The sequence below is a fragment of the Monodon monoceros genome, unplaced genomic scaffold, assembly GCF_005190385.1.
Source record: "Monodon monoceros isolate NGI ecotype Baffin Bay Population unplaced genomic scaffold, NGI_Narwhal_1 Super_Scaffold_19, whole genome shotgun sequence".
Taxonomy (NCBI): domain Eukaryota; kingdom Metazoa; phylum Chordata; class Mammalia; order Artiodactyla; family Monodontidae; genus Monodon; species Monodon monoceros.
This window is the reverse complement of record NW_021703775.1, coordinates 61,687,510-61,708,246: the sequence shown is the minus strand read 5'-3', so window position 1 is coordinate 61,708,246 and position 20,737 is coordinate 61,687,510. Positions and strand designations below refer to the sequence as shown.

General features: G+C 39.7%; 1 protein-coding gene across 5 annotated transcripts in view; it reads left to right on the top strand.

Moving 5' to 3' along the window:
- The window catches only part of RASGRP3 (RAS guanyl releasing protein 3), a 104,101-nt gene that overhangs the window by 69,501 nt on the left and 13,863 nt on the right, over positions 1–20,737 (top strand). For 3 of the 5 annotated variants that reach the window (XM_029231844.1, XM_029231843.1, XM_029231846.1), the window contains 6 exons: positions 317–490; positions 875–991; positions 2,971–3,246; positions 10,203–10,280; positions 13,686–13,802; positions 19,681–19,796. In XM_029231844.1, coding sequence (XP_029087677.1) covers positions 317–490; positions 875–991; positions 2,971–3,246; positions 10,203–10,280; positions 13,686–13,802; positions 19,681–19,796 — 878 coding nt within the window. The remainder of the gene's footprint in view (positions 1–316; positions 491–874; positions 992–2,970; positions 3,247–10,202; positions 10,281–13,685; positions 13,803–19,680; positions 19,797–20,737) is intronic. The other 2 variants (XM_029231845.1, XM_029231847.1) reach the window with 1 other exon arrangement.

The following is a 20,737-nucleotide window of genomic DNA, read 5'->3' as shown; positions in this document are numbered from 1 at the left end:
GCCCCAGGTGGATCTTATGATCCAGCAAATTTTGGACTCACTGGAATATGACTTTGAGTCTTGTCCCTTCCTCCTCCCATCAACACTGTGGTGTGTAATAAGTGTGCATCTGGGTGTGGAAGAGTGAAATGCAGCAGAATAACATGTTAAAGATACAGATATATTCAAACTTGTAAGATGCCATTATAAATGTGAAATGAAAGAAATCGTTTTGCTGTTGTGAAACATTATCTCACCCCTTCCATGCAACATTCTAATTTATAATTTTTTCAAAGACTCCATTATAATTCAGAGTCTCTGAATCTTCCTTTACTAGTTCACTGATTACCAAAGCTATGTCATCCATGGCTGCCTGGAGAATAACCCAACCTTGGAGAGATCTATTGCCTTATTTAATGGAATCTCTAAGTGGGTCCAGTTGATGGTTCTAAGCAAACCAACCCCTCAGCAAAGGGCAGAAGTCATCACAAAGTTTATCAATGTTGCCAAGGTATGTATGTCTGTTAATTAGACTGGGATTCTCAAAGGATTCTAGATATTCATTCTCTCTACTGAGAAAAGTCATTGAAAAAATTTGGAGTTCACAATATAAAAGCCAATTAAAATACCCATAAATGTCTAATGAGCAAATATACTTCTCTCATGCAAGAAGATTGCTTTTAATTGGCCATATTTGGAAGCATTTAATGTAGCTATTTTTCTGTGTAATGATTGATATATTTTTCTAGTGGATTTCATTTGTACTTCATTTTGAATTGATACTATTTTCCCTACATCCTTGTTGTTAAGTTGTAGGACTTCATCTGTACCTCAAAAAGGTCAGAATAATTCAAAAATTGTTACAAAGTATTGAAGTTAACCTTTTCTATTGCAGAAGCTCCTTCAGCTCAAAAATTTTAACACCCTGATGGCAGTGGTAGGAGGCCTTAGTCATAGTTCCATTTCCCGGCTCAAAGAGACCCATTCTCATCTTTCTTCAGAAGTTACAAAGGTACAGTGGATCAGATCATAACCCAAGTAGAAAGTTCGTTTGTAAATTGTTTGGGGGTAGGATGATCCTAACAAATGTCACTCAGAAGGGGAAAGTTTTCTTCTTAGACAATAGGAGGTTACAGCCATACCACCTGGAAAAACAGATTAGAGGTGGCAACAAGTGTCCTAATAGGAATGCTTTGAACACTGTTAACATATTGCAGTTGTAAATATTCAAAAAATATGTGTTTGGTGCTTACTATGTGATAGGCATTGTGAAATACATGGGGGTTACAAGGCAAATATGACAGAAATCATTACTACCGTCCCATCCTCAAATGAAGTCATTGAACACCTGCTCTCTTCATATTACTGTGTTCAACACGGTGGAAGACACAAAGGAAGGGGAGGCAGAAAGAAATCTTTTGTATAGAAAGCCCTCAGATTTATAGCTCAGTTTTCAGGGATAAAAAAAAAAATTTAAGCAATGATTGTTTCCCAAACTGAACTTTTTCTGCCATATTTATTTCCAGACCACAATAATATTTCTCCTTATTGAGCAAAAAAGAACATTTCATCCTTATGAAAAGATTTCCTTGTAAGCGTGTACTTTGTTATATCAGTAAGGACACTTTCAGCTGTAAGTTAAAAAAAAAACCTTGGAATTGCTTAAACAATAAGGAAATGGATCGTCTCACATACCTGAAAGTCCAGAGGCAAGGCCAAGTCCAGGCATGGTCTGATCAGAGCTCTGGCTCAGTTGCTCTGTATTCCTCTGAGTATGAGGTTTTTGTTTTAGTTTTTGTTTTTCATTGGATTGGTTTCCCTCCTGATTGGGCTGTCTGCAGCAACGGGAAAATTATGCTTTCTTGTTTATGAAAGTTGGAGATAGGGAAAACCTCTATTCAGCTCTGCACCCATGGAATAAAAGACCTTCTTTTTTTAGACAGATTGGACCATCTCAAATCACATGCCCACCCCTGGGCCAATAACAGTATCCAGAGGAATACAATGTACTGATTGGCTTAACTCTGTGTTTCTGAACCAATCACAAACCAGAGGGATGGAATTATGATGATGGTAGATCAGAACCCATCCTTGGATCTGGGCACGGAAACAGCGTCATCCGAGACACATGGGAAAGAGTAGACTGATCAAAAGTAGACACACGGGTCTATTAGGAAGGTATGGCTGCCGTTAGGCAACCAACAATAGCTTGTGCATATAAACAGGAGAATATAAACCACAGAAGCACTGCTGAGTGACCTCAAACACTGCACCCTTTCCAAGTATAATGGGGCTCATTATGTGTTTCATTTTCCTTTAGATTAGTAATGAATTTCCAGTAAAGAGCAAAACATATTTTAAATATTGTAAAGAATAAGAATTCAGTGGAGGCTCATAGAAGGTTGCAACCACCAGTATGTCTTCAAAAATTATTTATTTGAACTCCTCTTTCTTACAGAAAAGAAAACTGAGGTCCCCAAAAGTGAAGTGACTTGCTTAAGGTCACCCTCCTAGTTAGTGGCAGAGTCCAAAACCACAGCTATCTCACACATCAGTATGACTGTTCCTACCCCATACTGGCCCCTTCAAGTTATATCTTGAATGCAACTTTCTTGGAACAACTAGGAAATTTTAATATACTACATACTTCAATACAATACATGCTTGTATTTGTGGATTGTAATATTTCCATGAATTACAAAATACTTATATATACATGATGCTATTTAACATCTCAACACCCCTAGTAGGTAGGCAGAGGTGTGGGCTATTTCTCTTTTGACGCAGAATGGAACAGGCTGTCCAACTCATAGCCAAGCCTAGTACATTTTTCTAACTTTCTTTTCCCTGGTTAATATTTCCCTGCATCAACGTTGGTGCAATCGATACTTCTTTCAGTAGGTGAGGAATTTCCTAGCCACACACTGTTGGGCCTGAGGGTGGGCAGAAGGGAAGGCTGTTTGAAAATACTACTTTTCCATCTGTTCCCAGAACTGGAATGAAATGACGGAGCTGGTCTCCTCCAACGGCAATTACTGTAATTACCGCAAGGCCTTTGCCGACTGTGATGGCTTCAAAATCCCAATCCTTGGCGTCCACTTGAAAGACTTGATAGCAGTCCATGTCATTTTCCCAGACTGGATGGAGGAGAACAAAGTGAACATTGTGAAAATGCACCAGCTCTCCGTTACCTTGAGTGAACTGGTCTCCCTACAGAATGCCTCTCACCACTTGGAACCCAACCTGGATTTGATAAACTTGCTCACGGTGAGTCCAACGGACTGGAGTTTGTGCTAATAACTCTCCTGCACCTCACTTCCCAGGGTATGCAGGAAGATCCATGCCAGCAATTCACAATGGGGGTGGGGGAGGGGTTGAATTCAGGGTCAGTAGATGGGAAGAAATCTCAAAGGATGAAGGGAGGGAAACACACCTGTAACCCAAATGACTTGAGACACCAATCTCCGAGCAAAGAAAGTTCCCTTTGCTTTGAGGGTCCCAGTCTCAGCCTCCACGGCTCTGGCTTCTGCAGTTCTTAGAGAGGCCCTCCAGCCCTGTCCTCAGTGCCTCATCACACTCATCTAATTCATCACCCCCTTCTATATGCCCTCAACTCATCGGCTTCTCTTGATCCTCACTGCACTGCTGTAGTTGAAGCCTGGAGTAATTCGGGGACCTCCTCTGAGATCTCCCTCCCCGTTACCCCCAAGAACCTCCCCAAACCACCAGATACAGGTCCCAGGCTGCCACTGGAGCCCTTCACGACTTGTTTTCTGACTATCAGTTTCTCCTCGTTTGTCATCACCTGATCCCGCATCACATCTGCCTTTGAGGAATGTGGGACTTATACTTTCCACCACAAATTGCTGCCTTCTACTTTCTGGCTTTGCATTTTCTTGGAAAATTCCTTCCTTACCCACCCCCCAACTCCACCATGACTAGCTTAATTTCAAAAGCCTCTATCTTTCTGGAGCATTCTCTGTTTCCTTCCAAAGCAGTAAGGCATCTGTCACATGTGTTGCCCTTGTACTTTGTACTTTCTTATCTATAGGAGGTATCACTTGACATTAGATTTTTTTTCGATTTACCTGCCTTATACATCGCCCGTCCCCAGCACCTCTCATAGTATTGCATAACATCTTAACGGAAAAACCTGAAAGAACTTTTTGGCCCACCCAATACCTGGCATATTTAGGAGCTCAGCAGATGAACTGGGTGCTGTATTTGGGAGTGGGTTGGAAGAAATTCACCTACTGCTCATACGTTTTGGCCTTGGTGGCACACACCATTAGCTGGTCTCTAGGTCCTAGCACTTTTAGACACACAGGTGTGTAGTAGAGAACATTTCCCATTGGCTGCTTCTTTGTCAGGGGGAAAGAGGCATAAGCAAATTCTCTCACCCTTGCTTAAACAAGTGGAGGAGCAACTTCCTTGTTTGGGTTTATGACACTGTAGCATCTGAAACTTGGCTGCAACACCGAATTGACTACTTTCCTCCAGTGGCCATGGGGAATGAAAACAAGAACCCCTCTGGAACTCCAAAGAGCTAAATCCTCTAGGACTGCTGCATTAGGATAAGAGTGCAGTTCCTAGACCTTCTCACAAACTGTTCCTAGAACACAGAATTGTTTACCAAAGAAGAGAACCCCTAGGTGTAGGCAATAATGGTAGCTGCATTCTTAGTATAAAGCAGAAGTAGCCAACACACAGAAGCACAAATCTCTTGGGGTTGAGTTTGTGTAACAAATAGTAAACACCCAGACATTCTCTATTAGGGTGGGGGAACCTCACAATAATCCAGGCAGCTGCCTTTATTAACCATTTGCCATGTAAATCTGTTTCCATGAATAAGTGACCAGAGTTGCAGCCCCAATCAGACTGTAACCCCACAGCCACAGGTGATGTCTGAAGACCAGTCTCAGGGGGTAGCCTAGGCTCCAAGTGTCTGTGCTCAGGCTGCCTCCACGAGCTGGGGGAGAACTTCATGAGCAGCTGCCTATGCTGGGCAATTCCTCATCTGGATAAAAAGTAATGATGGAGTAGGGAAAAGAAATTTGAATTGTAAATGCAGCAGGCAACATCAGGACAGATATTTGAGAAATACTAAAGGATTTGGAATGAAATTTTGGGGCTGCAGATGGAAAATCTGAACTCCAGAAGTAAAAGCTAAGAAATAATTCATTTTTGCTGGAAACGAAAGAAAAAAGAAAAAGACTCAATCTCTCAGTCTCTCTGTGTATCTCTCTCTCTCTCTCTCTCTCTCAGGAATTGAAGGAAAATTTAGAAGCCACCAAGCACCATATTTAGCCACAGCAGCATTGTATAGTATAGTGTAATATAGTGGCAAGAGTCTCAGATGGGAGACATAACTTTTTGTCCTGCCTCTGCAGTTACTTAGCTTTGTCTCCTTGCTAACTCGTCTTGACTTTGGATTTTTCCTAAAGGGTTTTGTGCTCATTTGTAAGATCTCATCCAGCTCTAAACTTCTGTGGTGCTAGATGTAAGGAATGGTGGAGCCTTGGGACTAAGGAACCAAGTGTCAACTTAATTCTGTGGTTCCGGCCCAGTGGCTCATCAGGATAGCACAGTTCCGCAGATGAGCACAATTGTCAAGCCAGTTTCTATTTAAAGCCAAAAGCCTTCCTCTCTCCCCACAACCAAGGAGAAAGTTCGGTGCATTCATTCTTCCTGGCCCTAGGCAGATTAATCTCCTCAGAATGAGGATGGAGGAGACTCCCAGGAGGTGTTCACTGGAGCCCAGTGAGCATTTCATGAACCACATACATGTTGAGATTAGAGCCATACGTTGACTGCAGCTGCCCAAATGCATGTGAGGTCATTCTTATTAAGCACAGCATTGAAGGGGTGATTCTTTTTGCTCCAAGACTCTAGGTCAAGTTTCTGCCTGAAGTGACTGCTTCTAAACATGGTCCCAGGTGAGGAAGCTGATATATGATTGAGAGCCCTGGAAGAAAGAAAATGAGAACTCTTAAGTTAATGAACAATTACTAAATGCCTGCTCTGTGCAGTAGGCTGTATAGCAATGCTTGAACTTTCTGTAATAGTTTATTACAGCTTTCACAGCACTTTTCACATACATTTCCTCAGTAGATTCTCACACACACCCTGTGATGTAGCCTGGGCAGGTCAGAGGGTGTAACATCACCCCTGCCCCTTCCTATTTTAGAAATGAAGAAGCTGCGATTCATAACGGACAAAAGGCTTGCAAATAGCCAACTTCTGAATCCCAGTTTGTGGCTCTCTCTCTCTCTCTTCTCTCTGATGGACATTTACTCTGTAATGTGGGAATATTGCTGACATTTACTTTATTTTGCATCTGTGAAAATTAAATAATCTCTCTCCCTCTTCATGGGTGTGTAAAGAAAGAGTTAATTACAAAATGAAATCTATGCGAGCAGGGACTATGTTTGCCATTTTTATCATTGTAATCTGAGCCCCCTGAACAGTACTGGCACATGAAGGAAAGAGGACCACACTGCCAAACTGTTGGGATTTGGATTGTTCCCCTTTTTAGGGAAGATCTGGAGAAGACATTTTCCACTGTGATCCCAATTCATGTAACCAGGAGCTTTTAAACTGATGCTTCTTGTTTCATGGTATACGAAATAGTCTGATTTTTTTCATAGTATTTTTAGATCTATCAGTTACATTTACCATTCTGAGTATATGCAAATTACTGGAAAGCCCCTGTATTTTTACAATCGAAGAAGAAGAAGAAAGAAGAAGAGGAGGAGGAAGAGGAAGAATTGCAAAAATGGTGAATGGAGACAGTTTGATGGCCAAGTGTGTGTTATTTTACAATTCTCCAGTCAAGACAATGTCGGTCCTGAGGTGCAGACTAAATCCACAGCCATCTTTGCTGATAGGCTTGGATGTAAAAGCAACAACCTGAAACAGTGACTCAGAACATTTTTTAGAAACAAACAAGCTTAAAATATGTTAGACACAAATAAATATTTTTGAAACCCCATTGACAAGCTGCCTATATTATTTAAAAGGTGCGTAGGAAGTAGAACAGATCACTTTGTGCAGGGCCGTAAGGCCCAGAGGAGATCCGAGAAAGCAAGTAGGATCACGGCTTGGAAAGCAGAGAGATGGCTAGAGTTAACCCAGAAGGCGGCTCTGCACTCGTGGATGAGCACAGTGGCATTTGGCTGCTGCACTGATTGGGAGCCAAACCCTGCAGTTTCCATCTGTGTGGCCCTCTAAACAAATCCCATTGGACACCATTAGCTCATTTAATCCTCACAACAATCCTGGGAGGGAGCTATTATTGATGATTCCCATTTTACAGATCAAGAGACAGACTCAAGAAGGTTAATGACTTGCCTAGGTTCATACGACCACTAATAAATGGAGAGCAAACATTGGGAGAAAACAAAAATATTTCCATCATAGAGTCAGATATCTGTCCATGTGACATATGAAAATACTCAGGGATGTTCTGTGTCTTTTGAAAGAGCATCTCCCCTGTTTAGTGTGTGGCTTATTTGGGTTTCTGGTTGGATGTTCTTGCACTGCTGGCATCTCCTTTCCAGCAGATGCCAGTGCTGTCATCAGAGGAAGAGTCAGGAGCACAGGAACATACTCATCAAAGCCCGGATTAACTCCTGACAACAGGAAGTCAAAAGGAAGAAGTCAGTCAGTTTTCTGTCTATGTCACATTCACAGTGCAAGGTAGCAAACTAGGACTGGGATTATAGAGGTGGAATTACAAATGTACTGTCTCCTTTCATGAAGCTTAGAGACCAGTAGAGTCTTCTGTTGTGGAATTTACAAAACAGTGGGCAACTGCCCATGGCAGATGTGTTTTATTTGGCCCACATGGAATCATAAAAAAAAATTTGTTATTAGTTGCCAGTGCTTAAAAATGAGGATATTTTATATAAAACTCTAGATTTCTGACTTCTCTTGACAAATTAGATGTGGCAATTGTCATCAAACTGACAACAATTTGCCTTAGATGAGTAGTGGCTATCTCCCATTCATCAGTGATCACACTTTCCCCTATTGCTTACCTAACCCAGAGATCCAGTGTCAAATTCCACTTATCAGCACAAATTTTTCTTATTGTTGAGCTATGAGGAGAGATCCCCAAGTTAATCATATCTGCAAAACTCTTTTACCAAATACATTGTTATACCAATGTCTCTATCACAATATCCCTTTCATGCATCTCCCTTCACTCTTTTATATGGTGGGCTGGTTCCTCAAAGCATTTGTTTGTGACATGCGGACAGTTCCTCTCCTGAAAAAAGGCAGGGCCCCTGGAGGTAGAAGTGACTGCCGTTCAGAGGAAGGTGGATACAGTGTGCATTCTTTGTGAGCATGATTTTCATGATCTGAAATGATACTGGGGCAATTTTATAGTAAAGTCAATTTTATTATGCTTAAAAAAACCTTTAGATGACAAAGTCTAGATAATGCAATACATGACCAGATATATGAAATCCTTAATTTAACTGCTGTATTTAGTAGCTAGAATAGTGACTACAATGGTCCCCGCCATATATTAGGTGACCAGTAAATATTTGTTGAATGAATGATGCAAAAATGACAGTTTATAATGCCAGTTTCTTGTTTTAAAAAATGAGATAGAACAGCAAGATAAATCCTTGAAAGACATCCTGTGCCTCTGAGTTTTCTCTTGCTCCTAAGCACCAGGCACTGAGCTGGAGATAAAGGGATCCTTGATGTTACAGACGAGGACCAGGGACAGGTGTATAAAATAAGACTTGGAAATGGAATAAAGCCTTTCACATTAAGACTTTATCTTTAGACAAAATATGTCAAAGGAAAATTTTCATGCTTAAAATGGTCAGAGAAAGGACAGGGCACCTGGTTCTCTTCCCTGTTGATAAAATGGTATGATTCATCAGGTTCTTAACATTGAAGGGCACGTGTGGGAATTATCCAGGCTTATTTTAAATCTTATGACTTCTGTTTTAGGTAAGTGGGACCATGCATTTTAAGGTTTTGCAGATTTTATCCACGCAGTTTAATCTTCATTTACATTCTTATCCTTGCCTACCCTAATCTTTCTCTCTGTCTTTATTTCTCCAAGTCCTCCCAGTTAGGTCCCAGTTCACAAGTTCCTCTGTGAATCCATCCTGATCATTTCTGTCCTCAGTGGCCCCCACACATAATAATAAGAGTAGTTGTAACAGCTATAATAATAACAATAACATCAACAACACCAGATTACATTTCCTGAGATTTCACTGTGTACTAGGTCCTGTGTGAAGTACTTTACATGCATTATTTCATTTGATCCTGATAAAAATCCAATTAGATAGGGACTTTTGTGATCATTTCCATTTTACAGAAGTGGAAACTGAGTGTCAGAGAGGAAATAACTGGCTCAAGGCCACAGAGCTAACCAGTGGCAGGCTCAGAATTTGAACTCAAACCCACCGGTCTCCAAAACCTCTCCCTCATGCTTTACACGCTGCCTCCCTGAAAAATTCCTATAGCACTTAGAGCGGGGCAACTTCCTTCACATTTAGCATGTGTTGCCTTTTGTTGATGTGAATATATCTTTTTGTGTTCAGGTCCTATTTAGTCAAATAAAGTGCCTGGCCCTTGAGGGCAGGAATGATTTTATACCATTTTATATCACCAGAACTTAGCACAATGCCCTGAAATAATAGAAACCTATTAATTGCTCCTTCATTTCTGCAGTTCTTTAGTCAAACCTCCAAGACACCATTTATTCCATTTCCAAGTCTTATTTTATACACTTGTCCCCAGTCCTAGCCTGTAACGTCAAGGATCCCTTATCTCCAGCTCAGTGCTTGGTGCTTAGGAGCTACTCAATAATTATCAAGAAAAATTGAGTCAATGGTTCTTGTTGATGCTGATGACCACACTAGGTTTAACTTTTTTCTTTTTAAAATTTTGTTTTCCGGGACTTCCCTGGCGGCCCGGTAGTTAAGACTCTGCGCTTCCAGTGCAGGGGGCATGGGTTTACTCCTTGGTTGGGGAACTAAGATCCCACATCCTGCGTGGCCAAAAAATAAAATATTAAAACTTCTTTAAAAAAAATTTCATTTTCCACCTCTGCATGCTATCTTTTTAATGTTCTACATTCACTCAAGTTATTGGACATTGAGCTTAAGCATTTAGTTTGGAAAAATTTCAGTAATGTAAATAAGTAAATAAATGATTCAACATCCTTATTTATCCCTTCTAATTTGTTGTAGCTTTCTCTGGACCTCTATCACACAGAAGATGATATTTACAAACTATCACTGGTGCTGGAGCCTAGAAATTCTAAATCGGTGAGTAGTGTTTTCTCTCTCAGTTTCAGTGACAAACACCATTATTTTATATTTACAATAATTGACCATTACAGTAGTGCTTTGTGATCTAAAGATTGAAGAATTAAAAAATCTATATTCTTCCCATTTTACCAATGGAACAGCTTAGCCCTGACAGATAATTATTTCTTCACATTAGAAGCTAACAAAGAAGAACATCATTTCCAGTTACTCTGTTTTATTGTTGATCTTCCATGTTCCCTCTGAGAACCTGCCCCGCCCCCAAAAAAGAAGGAACAATAATTTGAATGACCATTCTAGGCTTTTTTTTAAAAAAGTGATTCTACATAAAATTAGATTTAATAAATTTTAAATACCCTAATCATAATTCACAAATTTCTCTACTAATGATTCATCCAGCTCAGAATTTCAGTATCACATTGGATAGAGTCTCACTTAATTGATAGCTGACTCTTAGTAAAGAAACATTATATAATGAGTTGAAGAAACTGAATTACTGAATGTACACTGCTCATTACTCTTAGCAAGTGGACTGTAGCTCAGATATGCTTTGCACTAGTAAAAAAACAAATATCTGGGTGAATATGAAATTTACAATGAGGATGAGGTTTGCATGTTGAAAAAAAAATTTCTGTCTACTTCTTATATCCTGAGATCTGTTTTCTTATGAAGGTCTCATTCATTACCTCCGTACCAGTTGAGTTCTGTGGCATGTTGCCAGCAACCCTAGGGCCTAAGTCTGTCCATCTATTAATACCTACTACCATTCTGAACCATCGAACTGAAAGAGGCAGAATGACTGTGAATGCTGTTCACAGTAAACGCCAGGTGGGAGACTATGAACTTGAGTCTGAGTCAGTTGACCTGGTAGCATCTGTTCTTAAAATAATGTCTGTGGTGGTCCATCACCATGTTCCCCTCCCTGCCAGCCCCAAGAAGCCCATCTCTTGGGGACACTGCAGAAGGCAGCCATATGGGAAGATACAGCACAGGAAAAGGGAGGGGTTAGGACCAGACTCTTCAAAGTTCGCGTGATGAAGAGAGAGCTAGAAAGAAAAGTAATGTTACTGAAAAAAAGGAATTCGTAAGCTCCTCCCTCATTCCATAGCTTTGGTGTGATGAAGCTGTCCTGTACGTGCACACACAGCATTGCCACCTCCTGACGCCTTCCTTTACCTATAACTAGGCACCTTAATTGCCACCTGTTGGTTGTTGGATGCCTGGCAGGTCATAATATATATGTTATCTCATTAACTCTGTTAAGGAAACAGAGTCTGGTGAGCATAGGTGTCTTACACGGACCACAGAGCCAGTCAGTAGGAGAATTTGGACTGGTCTCAGGAGTCTGCCTTCACCGCCTGTACTTTTTCTACAGCGTGATGCTGCCCATTATTTTCCCACCACCCCTTGTTCAGAAACAGGGTAAGAATGACCATTTTAGCACACATGCCTGATTTGTGCCTTTTAGATTTACTTTGGTTTATTTTCAGGATCAAGTTTTACCAATTTTTGGAGACATCTCCATCCAACATAAAAAACTCTTTTTACCTCTTGTAAAAGCAGAAGCTTTCAAAGCCCCTTCCAAGTGCTAAAATCCCATGAATCTATGAAAACACATTTCCCAATCCCTTTCTGTCTCTTCTCTAAGTGGAATGTCACCTTATTTTGTATTCAGTGTTCAACGCATACTGGTAACTAAGAACAATTTCCCGTCAGGATTATATTCCTGAGAGCCTGTGGCTTTAATGTGCTTACAGTTAACACTGGCCAACCTCACCTAGTTAGTCCCAGAGCTTCTCAACCTTATTCTGTTCATGGCACCCTTAGTGCCTCATAATTTTTTGTGTTTTAATTCATGTCTCAGTTTTTTCATGCTACCTCTAGGTCAGAAGAAATACCTAACAGTGCCACTTATAGAATAGTTAGGTCCAAGCAACTAAATATGTATAAACATTGATGTTCTAATGGCTTATTACCTGCCTGAAAAAATAATACACACAGATTGAAAAAAATAACATTTTTATTTCATTCTTAAATAACCACAATTACTAATGGATATGTGTGCCTGTTGGGCATGGTACAATTTCTTAAATATTGGAATCAGATTGGATACTGTCACCTTTATTGCTTGTTCCACATTGATTTTTTGCTTCTCAAGGACATGATATCATTGATAGAAATGTGGCATGAGCTGATGGGTGAATTGTGAACTATTTCAAGCTGGTAGTTCGTGTGCTATTGACAAATATTGAATATTGCTGTATTTCCCTCGGAAGTTTGAAATATCTTTTGGTAAACCTCTGAGTTCGTCGCAGTGCTCCAGAGGAGGGGTGTGCCTTGCTGTATAGTTTGGGAACCAAGGGTTTAATCCTTTATTATATCAACAAGATGAAAGGCTTTACCGAAAGAGCCGAGATGTGTGAGCACATGTGTGTGTGTGCATGTGTGTGTGAGAGAGAGAGATAAACTGTGTGTGAGAGTGACCATATTCAGATGGCAGATAATTTTTTGTCCTGTTTGTAGCTCACAGCAGCACCCACCTCACAACATTGGTAGAGGCTTAAATCCGAACAGTTACGCCTCAACTCCTCTTGCAAAAATGGTTATCCCCAACTTGGTATTAAATTTAAAAACAACCTGCGAATACAGGTTTGTATGCATGCACCAGCAAAAATATTTCATCGTATGAGATCCCTTGGGAAAGGATACAAAGTGCACAGCACTCTTGGCTCCCAATAGGATTGTGTTTCACACTTGTGTTGTGTAAGCGAGTTATACATTATTGCTACCATCTTCTCCACATTATTAAGTGAAAATGTCTTGCACGAATGTGGAAGAACCTGTGGAGGAAACAAGTTCACCAAAGTGGGGCTCGAGAGAGCTAATGATTAGCCAAACCGTCAAGAACTGATTAAGCATATTGAGAGATGCTGGTAAGATGACATAAACTTAGCTGTGCACTGCTGGCCACTTACTGCACACACCTAATTTATCACTAGCACTGACTATTAAAGAATTAGATAACTGGTGTTTTATGTGCTTTGTATTATACAAGCAAAAAATTGTATGGATTGTTACAGAGATGTTTAAGGGTGTTTTAGTAGTATCTGGGGAACTTGGATAGGATTTTTGGGTGAGCTGGGAGAGCAATATTTTTTTCCACCTAAAATAATACAATCTAGGCTGCTGTTAAACAAAATATGTATTTAGTTACAGATTAGATTCTACAGACAAAATATTGCATTAACAAAATTTTCACTGATGTTTTCAAAATATTTAAGTACTACATAAACAGAAGTTTTTACTGATATTAATATGCAAAACTTATATGGCTTTCTCAGTGTCCCTGGTCCAAATTGCTCGAGGCCCCAGATAAAGTTGAAAAATGTGTGTGTTTTCTGTCAGCAGCCTACCTCCCCTACAACGCCCACCAAGCCCGTGGTGCCCCTGGAGTGGGCCTCAGGCGTGATGCCAAAGCCAGATCCTACAGTCATCAACAAGCACATAAGGAAATTAGTTGAGGTAAGTGGTTGAGGGACAGTTAAATGTGAGCAGTTAAAAGGAGGCCCCTTTCTCTTTCCAGAATATTCTCGGGTTGCCCAGGAATCAGATGGAGTCCATGAAAACAGCCCTCTAGCAAGTAAGAGCAATTCAGCAGACACTTAGCTCTACCTGGCACTGGCTTCTGGGGAAGAACCTCCCAGGAAGTCCCCCTTTCCCCTTCCTGTCTGTCAGTTCTCACTTGCCCAAATACTCTCAGCTACTTAGAACCCCTCACTTCCCCAGGCATTTGACACTTCTGTCATTGTCCCTGCAACCCAAGGGACTGTTTGAGGATTAGAATCTACTCATTAAAACCCACATGGAGGGCTTCCCTGGTGGTGCAGTGGTTAAGAATCTGCCTGTCAATTCAGGGGATACGGGTTTGAGCCCTGGTCCAGGAAGGTCCCACATGTCGCTGAGCAACTAAGCCCGTGTGCCACAACTACTGAGCCTACGCTCTAGAGCCCACAAGCCACAACTACTGAGCCTGCGTGCCACAACTACTGAAGCCCACATGCCATAACTACTGAGGCCCACGCACCTAGAGTCCATGCTCCACAATAAGAGAAGCCACCCAATGAGAAGCCCGTGCACCGCAACAAAGAGTAGCCCCTGCTCACCGCAACTAGAAAAAGCCCTCAGGCAGCAACAAAGAACCAATGGAGCCAAGAATAAGTAAATAAATAAATAAGTTTATAAAAAAAAAACCCACATGGGTCACCATAAAATGCTGGATAAATTGGTTACCTGAGGGTAGGAAAAAATACTGTAAGTTGAGTAGTTTCTCCAGCTGTATATATTTGGGGGTCTGTGACACCGCAGCGCAACAGCATTTAGGTCAGAAACATCACTTAATGAAGGGCAAGATTGCGTCAGAATTTTCCATATTAAAAACAACAAAAAAAGAGTAGATGCACCAATGTGGGAAAGATGGAAATATCTCAGACACTAGAAATTGTGACTGTTGATTAAACATCTCCCTTCATGGACTAGTACATCCTCAGATACAATAGGAACAAGTCTTTGGGATATTATGTGCTCTTTGCTGGGAAAGGACGTTTACAGAAAAAGAATGTTCTATATCTTGGATCATCCATGGAACTATGAAGTGCTGAAAGAAAAGTTGCATGGGGCATGGGAGTCAGGAAGGGGAGATTAGAAAGGGTGAGGGAAGGGGATGAGACAGCCATAAGGTCCAGTGGAGACCATGTGATGATGTGGTAGTGACAGACCCAACTTGGAGCCAGGGAAGGTGGGCAAAGGATCTGGGTGCATGGAGTTGCAGCTCAGGAAGGTCTAGAATCAGGAAATGAATGAAGTATTTTTTCTCTTACTCTCTCCTCTGCTTTTCTCTGAATGCTCACTCCATTCTCTGCAGACAGACTTTCCTTGCTCCACACGAGGAGCCTCTTTCTCCCCCACCCCTTTGTACCTTACCTCTTTTCTCCAATTCCAGTTTCATGGGGGAAGGTTGGCCCAGTTTGGTTAGATTGAGTACTATTGATTTAATTGAATAAATGGCTGGGTTTCATTTGAATTTCCATAATGAATTTTATTCCAAAAAAATCTTGTACTCTCAGTATAAATACGGGTATTGAACTATAAATCGTAAGTACTCCATAATAGTTCATTTTTAAGCAATTTTGATTATGGATAAGCATTGATAGTGAGACTTGCAAAAAAATGCAGTTATTTATGGATAAACTTGCAATGGGTGCTAAACAATCATATTTTTAATTAAGTAATTTGTTCATTTATACTTTGCCTACTTCCCAAAATACTCCTGAAGCAGTTGTGCCCTAAGGCAATACAGATAATATATAATAGAAACCACAGGGGAATTGCCAACAAACACATGAAAGAATGTTCAACATCACTAATCATTAGAGAAATGCAAATCAAAACTACAATGAGGTATCACCTCACACCAGTCAGAATGGCCATCATCAAAATATCTACAAACAATAAATGCTGGAGAGGGTGTGGAGAAAAGGGAACCCTCTTGCGCTGTTGGTGGGAGTGTAAATTGATACAGCCACTATGGAGAACAGTATGGAGGTTCCTTAAAAAACTACAAATAGAACTACCATACGACCCAGCAATCCCACTACTGGGCATATATCCTGAGAAAACCATAATTCAAAAAGAGTCATGTACCACAATGTTCATTGCAGCTCTATTTACGAAAGCCAGGACATGGAAGCAACCTAAGTGTCCATCAACAGATGAATGCATAAAGAAGATGTGGCACATATATACAATGGAATATTACTCAGCCATAAAAAGAAACGAAATTGAGTTATTTGTAGGGAGGTGGATGGACCTAGAGTCTGTCATATGGAGTGAAGTCAGAAAGATAAAGACAAATACCATATGCTAACACATATATATGGAATCTAAAAAAAAAAAATACGGTTCTGAAGAACCTAGGGGCAGGACAGGAATAAAGACGCAGACATAGAGGATGGACTTGAGGACACGGGGAGGGGGAAGGGTAATCTGGGACGAAGTGAGAGAGTGGCATGTACTTATATATTCTACCAAGTGTAAAATAGATAGCTAGTGGGAAGCAGCCACATAGAACAGGGAGATCAGCTCGGTGCTTTGTGTCCACCTGGGAGGGAGGGAGGGAGATGCAAGAGGGAGGAGATTTGGGGATATATGTGTATATATAGCTGATTCACTTTGTTATAAAGCAGAAACTAACACACCGTTGTAAAGCAATTATACTCCAATAAAGATGTTAAAAAAAAAAAAGAAATCACAGGGGAAAGAGAGATTGCTTCATTATAACTGGACTCTAAGTCAAATGTTTGCATACATGTGTTTGCAGGGAGAACTTACAAACTTTTTGAAAATCCAATTTAGCAGAGGGCAATGGAAAAATCTTTTTTCTTTTTTTTTTGCGGTACACGGGCCTCTCACTGTTGTGGCCTCTCCCGTTGCGGAGCACAGGCTCTGGACGCGCAGGCTCAGCGGCCATGGCTCACGGGCCCAGCCACTCTGCGGCATGTGGGATCCTCCCAGACCGGGGCATGAACCCATGTCCCCTGCATCGGCAGGCGGACTCTCAACCACTGCGCCACCAGGGAAGCCCAGAAAAATCTTTCTTATTTTTCTCTGATTATAAAGAAAGCCAGGGCAGTCCACTGGTTAGGACTCAGCACTTACACTGACATGGCCCCAGGTTCAATCCCTGGTTGGGGAATTAAGATCCTGCAAGCCACGTGGTGCGGCAAAAAAATTAAAAAATTAAAAAGCTGAATATTAAAACATTTCAGAAATAGAAAGTTTTACTTTCAGGACTTGATGTCTCTTCTGTCTAGGGTGAATCACTGATAATTTGTAGATCATCTTGTATGATTTTATTCTCCCCCCCCATACACACACACACATATATACATGTATATCTTTGAGAAAGCTTGTTCAGTTATTTCCTTAGAACAATTCCTAGAAGTGGAATTGCTGTGTCAGAGTAAGCACTGATTGTCCTCCAGAAAGACTGTGGCTATTTGCTTTACCAACTTGATAAGAGAGTGCCTATTTTCTCATAACCCTAGGAAATTATCAATTGTTTTAATGTTTTCCAATTTGAGAGGTAAAAAAAAAGTTTCATTAGTATTTCCATAATTACTAGCAGAATTGAATGTCTTTCCATGAATGTATTGTCCATTTGTATTTTTACTTTGGTGATCCTCTGTTTTCCTTTTGTGTCCTCTCATAAGTGTTGCAAATGATTTTCTCTGTCATTTATATTTAAATTTGTTAATTGAGCTTTTTTGGTTCAGATATTTTGCATTTTATTGTAATGAAATACTTTTGTTTATGACCTCTGACTTGGATGTCGTCCTAAGAAAGGTCTTTCCTACTCAAAGATAATAAAACATGAAAAATATTTTTATCTATTTACCTTTGGTTTTTTATAACTTAATTTTTACATTAAAATATTTAAGGCATCTGGAATTTAGTTTGGGGGCAATTTGTTTTATAAGATTATCAGCCATTTAACTCAACAGCAATTATTAGATAACCCATAATTTCCCTGTGCATTTGAATAGATACTTTTGGATATTCTGAATTCTTACATACATATGGATCTGTTTCTGGACTGTACTCTCTGCAGTAAGTTGCAATACCATGTTGTTTTGACTAATGTATCTTTGATTTCTGATAGGGCACATTGCCCCTCATTACCCGTCATTGTTTTAGTTGAAATATAACTGACCTTCTAGGTGTTCTAGGTGCACAACATAGTGATTCAATATTTCTACACATTACAAAATGATCACCACAATAAGTCTAGTTACCATCTGTCACCATACAATGATATTAAAATATTACTGACTATATTACCCATGCTGTACTTTCCATCCCGTGACTCGTTTATTTTATAACTGGAAGTTTGCACCTCTTAATTTCCCTCACCTATTCATTCATCCTCCCACTTCTCTCACCTCTGGCAACCACGTGTTTGTTCTCTGTATCTATGAATCTGTTTCTGTTTTTTTTTTGTTTGTTCAATTGTTTTTTAGATCCCACATACAAGTGAAATCCTATGATATTTGTCTTTCTCCGCCTGACTTATTTCACTTAGAGTAATACCCTAAGGTCTATCTATGTTGTCAAAAAATGGCAAGATTTCATTCTTTTTTATGGCTGAGTCATATTCCATTTTATTTATATACCACATCTTTATCTATTCATCTATTGATGAACACTTAGGTTGCTTCCATATCTTGGCTATTGTAAATAACGCTGGAATGAACACAGGGATGTATATATCTTTCAAATTAGTGTTTTTGATTTCTTTGGAAAAAATACCCAGAAGTGGAATTACTGGATTGTATGATAGCTCTGTTTTTAATTTTTTGAGGAACTTCTATACTGTTTTCCATAGTAGCAGCACCAATTTGTAATCCCAACAACAGTACATGAGGGTTCCCTTTTCTCCTCACCCTCACCAACACTTGTTATTTGTTGTCTTTTTGATCATAGCCATTCTGACAGGTGTGAGGTGGTATCTCTGTGTGGTTTTGATTTGCATTTCCCTGAGATGAGTGATAAGTGATGTTGAACATCTTTTCATGTGTCTGTTGGCCATCTGTAAGTCTTCTTTGGAAAAATGTTTATTCAGGTCCTCTACCTATTTTTTAATTGGGTTGTTTGTTTTTTGATATTGAGTTGTATGAGTTCTTTGTATATTTTGAATATTATCCCCTTATCAGAGATATCATTTGCAAGTATCTTCTGCTATTCAGTAGGTGGCCTTTTCATTTTGTTGATAGTTTCCTTCCCTGTGCAAAAGCTTTTTAGTTTGATATAGTCCCAGTTGTTTGATTTTGCTTTTGTTTCCCTTGCCTGAGATCATTACTCCTCACCTTAAACAAACAATTTTAGGTTATTCTCAACATGTTCACTTCTATAGGAACTTTAGAATCAATTTGTTCATTTCAAACAAATTCCCACCGGGATTTTGACTGCAATTAAGTTAAATGTATACTTTGATTTTTGAGATAATTTAACATTTTAAAGTTTCATTTTCTATTGTCATGGTACTGGGATTTGTGAATTCACCAAGCCTTGCTCCTACTCAACCCTGAGGTCTCAGTTGAGACCTTGCTTTCTCCAGGAAACATTTTAAAATCTCCCTTCCCCCCTCCCCCAGCACTCTGTCTTTATCCTCAGCGTTGCACTTATCTCATTATACCATAAAGGCATCTCAATTTTGTTATCTCCCACTAGATTCCAAGCTCTTTGATAGAAAGAATAATATGCTAGTTATCATTGCTTTCCCAGTAACAATTCAGAGGCTGATTCGTAAATAGTCATTCAATAAATATTTGCCTTTCCTTTGCAGTCTGTGTTTAGAAATTATGACCATGACCAGGACGGGTACATCTCCCAAGAGGACTTTGAAAGTATAGCTGCCAATTTTCCCTTCTTGGATTCCTTTTGTGTGCTGGACAAAGATCAGTAAGTTTGATTTTGTTTTATTGTAATGCAACTGTCCCGAAGCAGAAAATTACTACGAAAGGAGAGCAGGGAAAACTTTAATTTATGTCTTGACAGAGTTGATCCTAGTGTATTGATGAAAGGTGTCTAAGGTGTCTTTTCACTGATTTTTTTCTTGGTGTCCACAAACATGACTGGCTGGATGGGATCACAGGGCAGACCACATCATCGGTGTTAAGTACAAGTGCTCACTTACAAATTAGCCCAGCTCTCCATTTCCGATATTACTGTTGCAACTTAGCTAGTTCATCAACCCCAAAACTTCCATCAGAAAAGAATAGAGACTAAATATAGTTAGATCTAGCATGGTGGAGTCCTCAGCATCAGTGCACCCGGGGGCAATCTTAAAAGTCATCAAGTAAGTAAGATCTTTTTTTACATTACTTACGGTCTTCAGGAGAGCAGGTGATGGCTGCAGATAGCCAAGAAGTGTTTATGCTTTGTTTTTTCCTTTGCTAGTTCAGAGGTTGTCTTGAGAAACAAAGGAAAAAATATATTTCTCTTTAGCTTCATATGATTCATGGGAGATTAAATAACTTCAGAGGCTAAAACCTGGATCATTAAAAGAATATAATGATTAAAAAAAAATTTGCCAAGAAACCCTGGCATTAATAATTTTATCACTTAATTTTTAGTTATGTGAGATCAGTTCCTAGTTTAAAAATCATCTGTAATGAAATGCTGGATTTTATATTGGTTAAATGTCCAAGTTATATCACATTAAAATTCTCTAATGTTTTTGTTGGTGTGAGAATTAAACGAAAATTAAAGCCTTGGTACTTTATCATAAACGTCTTAAAACCGTAATCCATCTTCATTGTACAACAGAGAATACTTTTAAAATAAAATTAAGTTATTAGAAACATACACTTCCTTTATAAAATACAACTTAAGTTTTATTT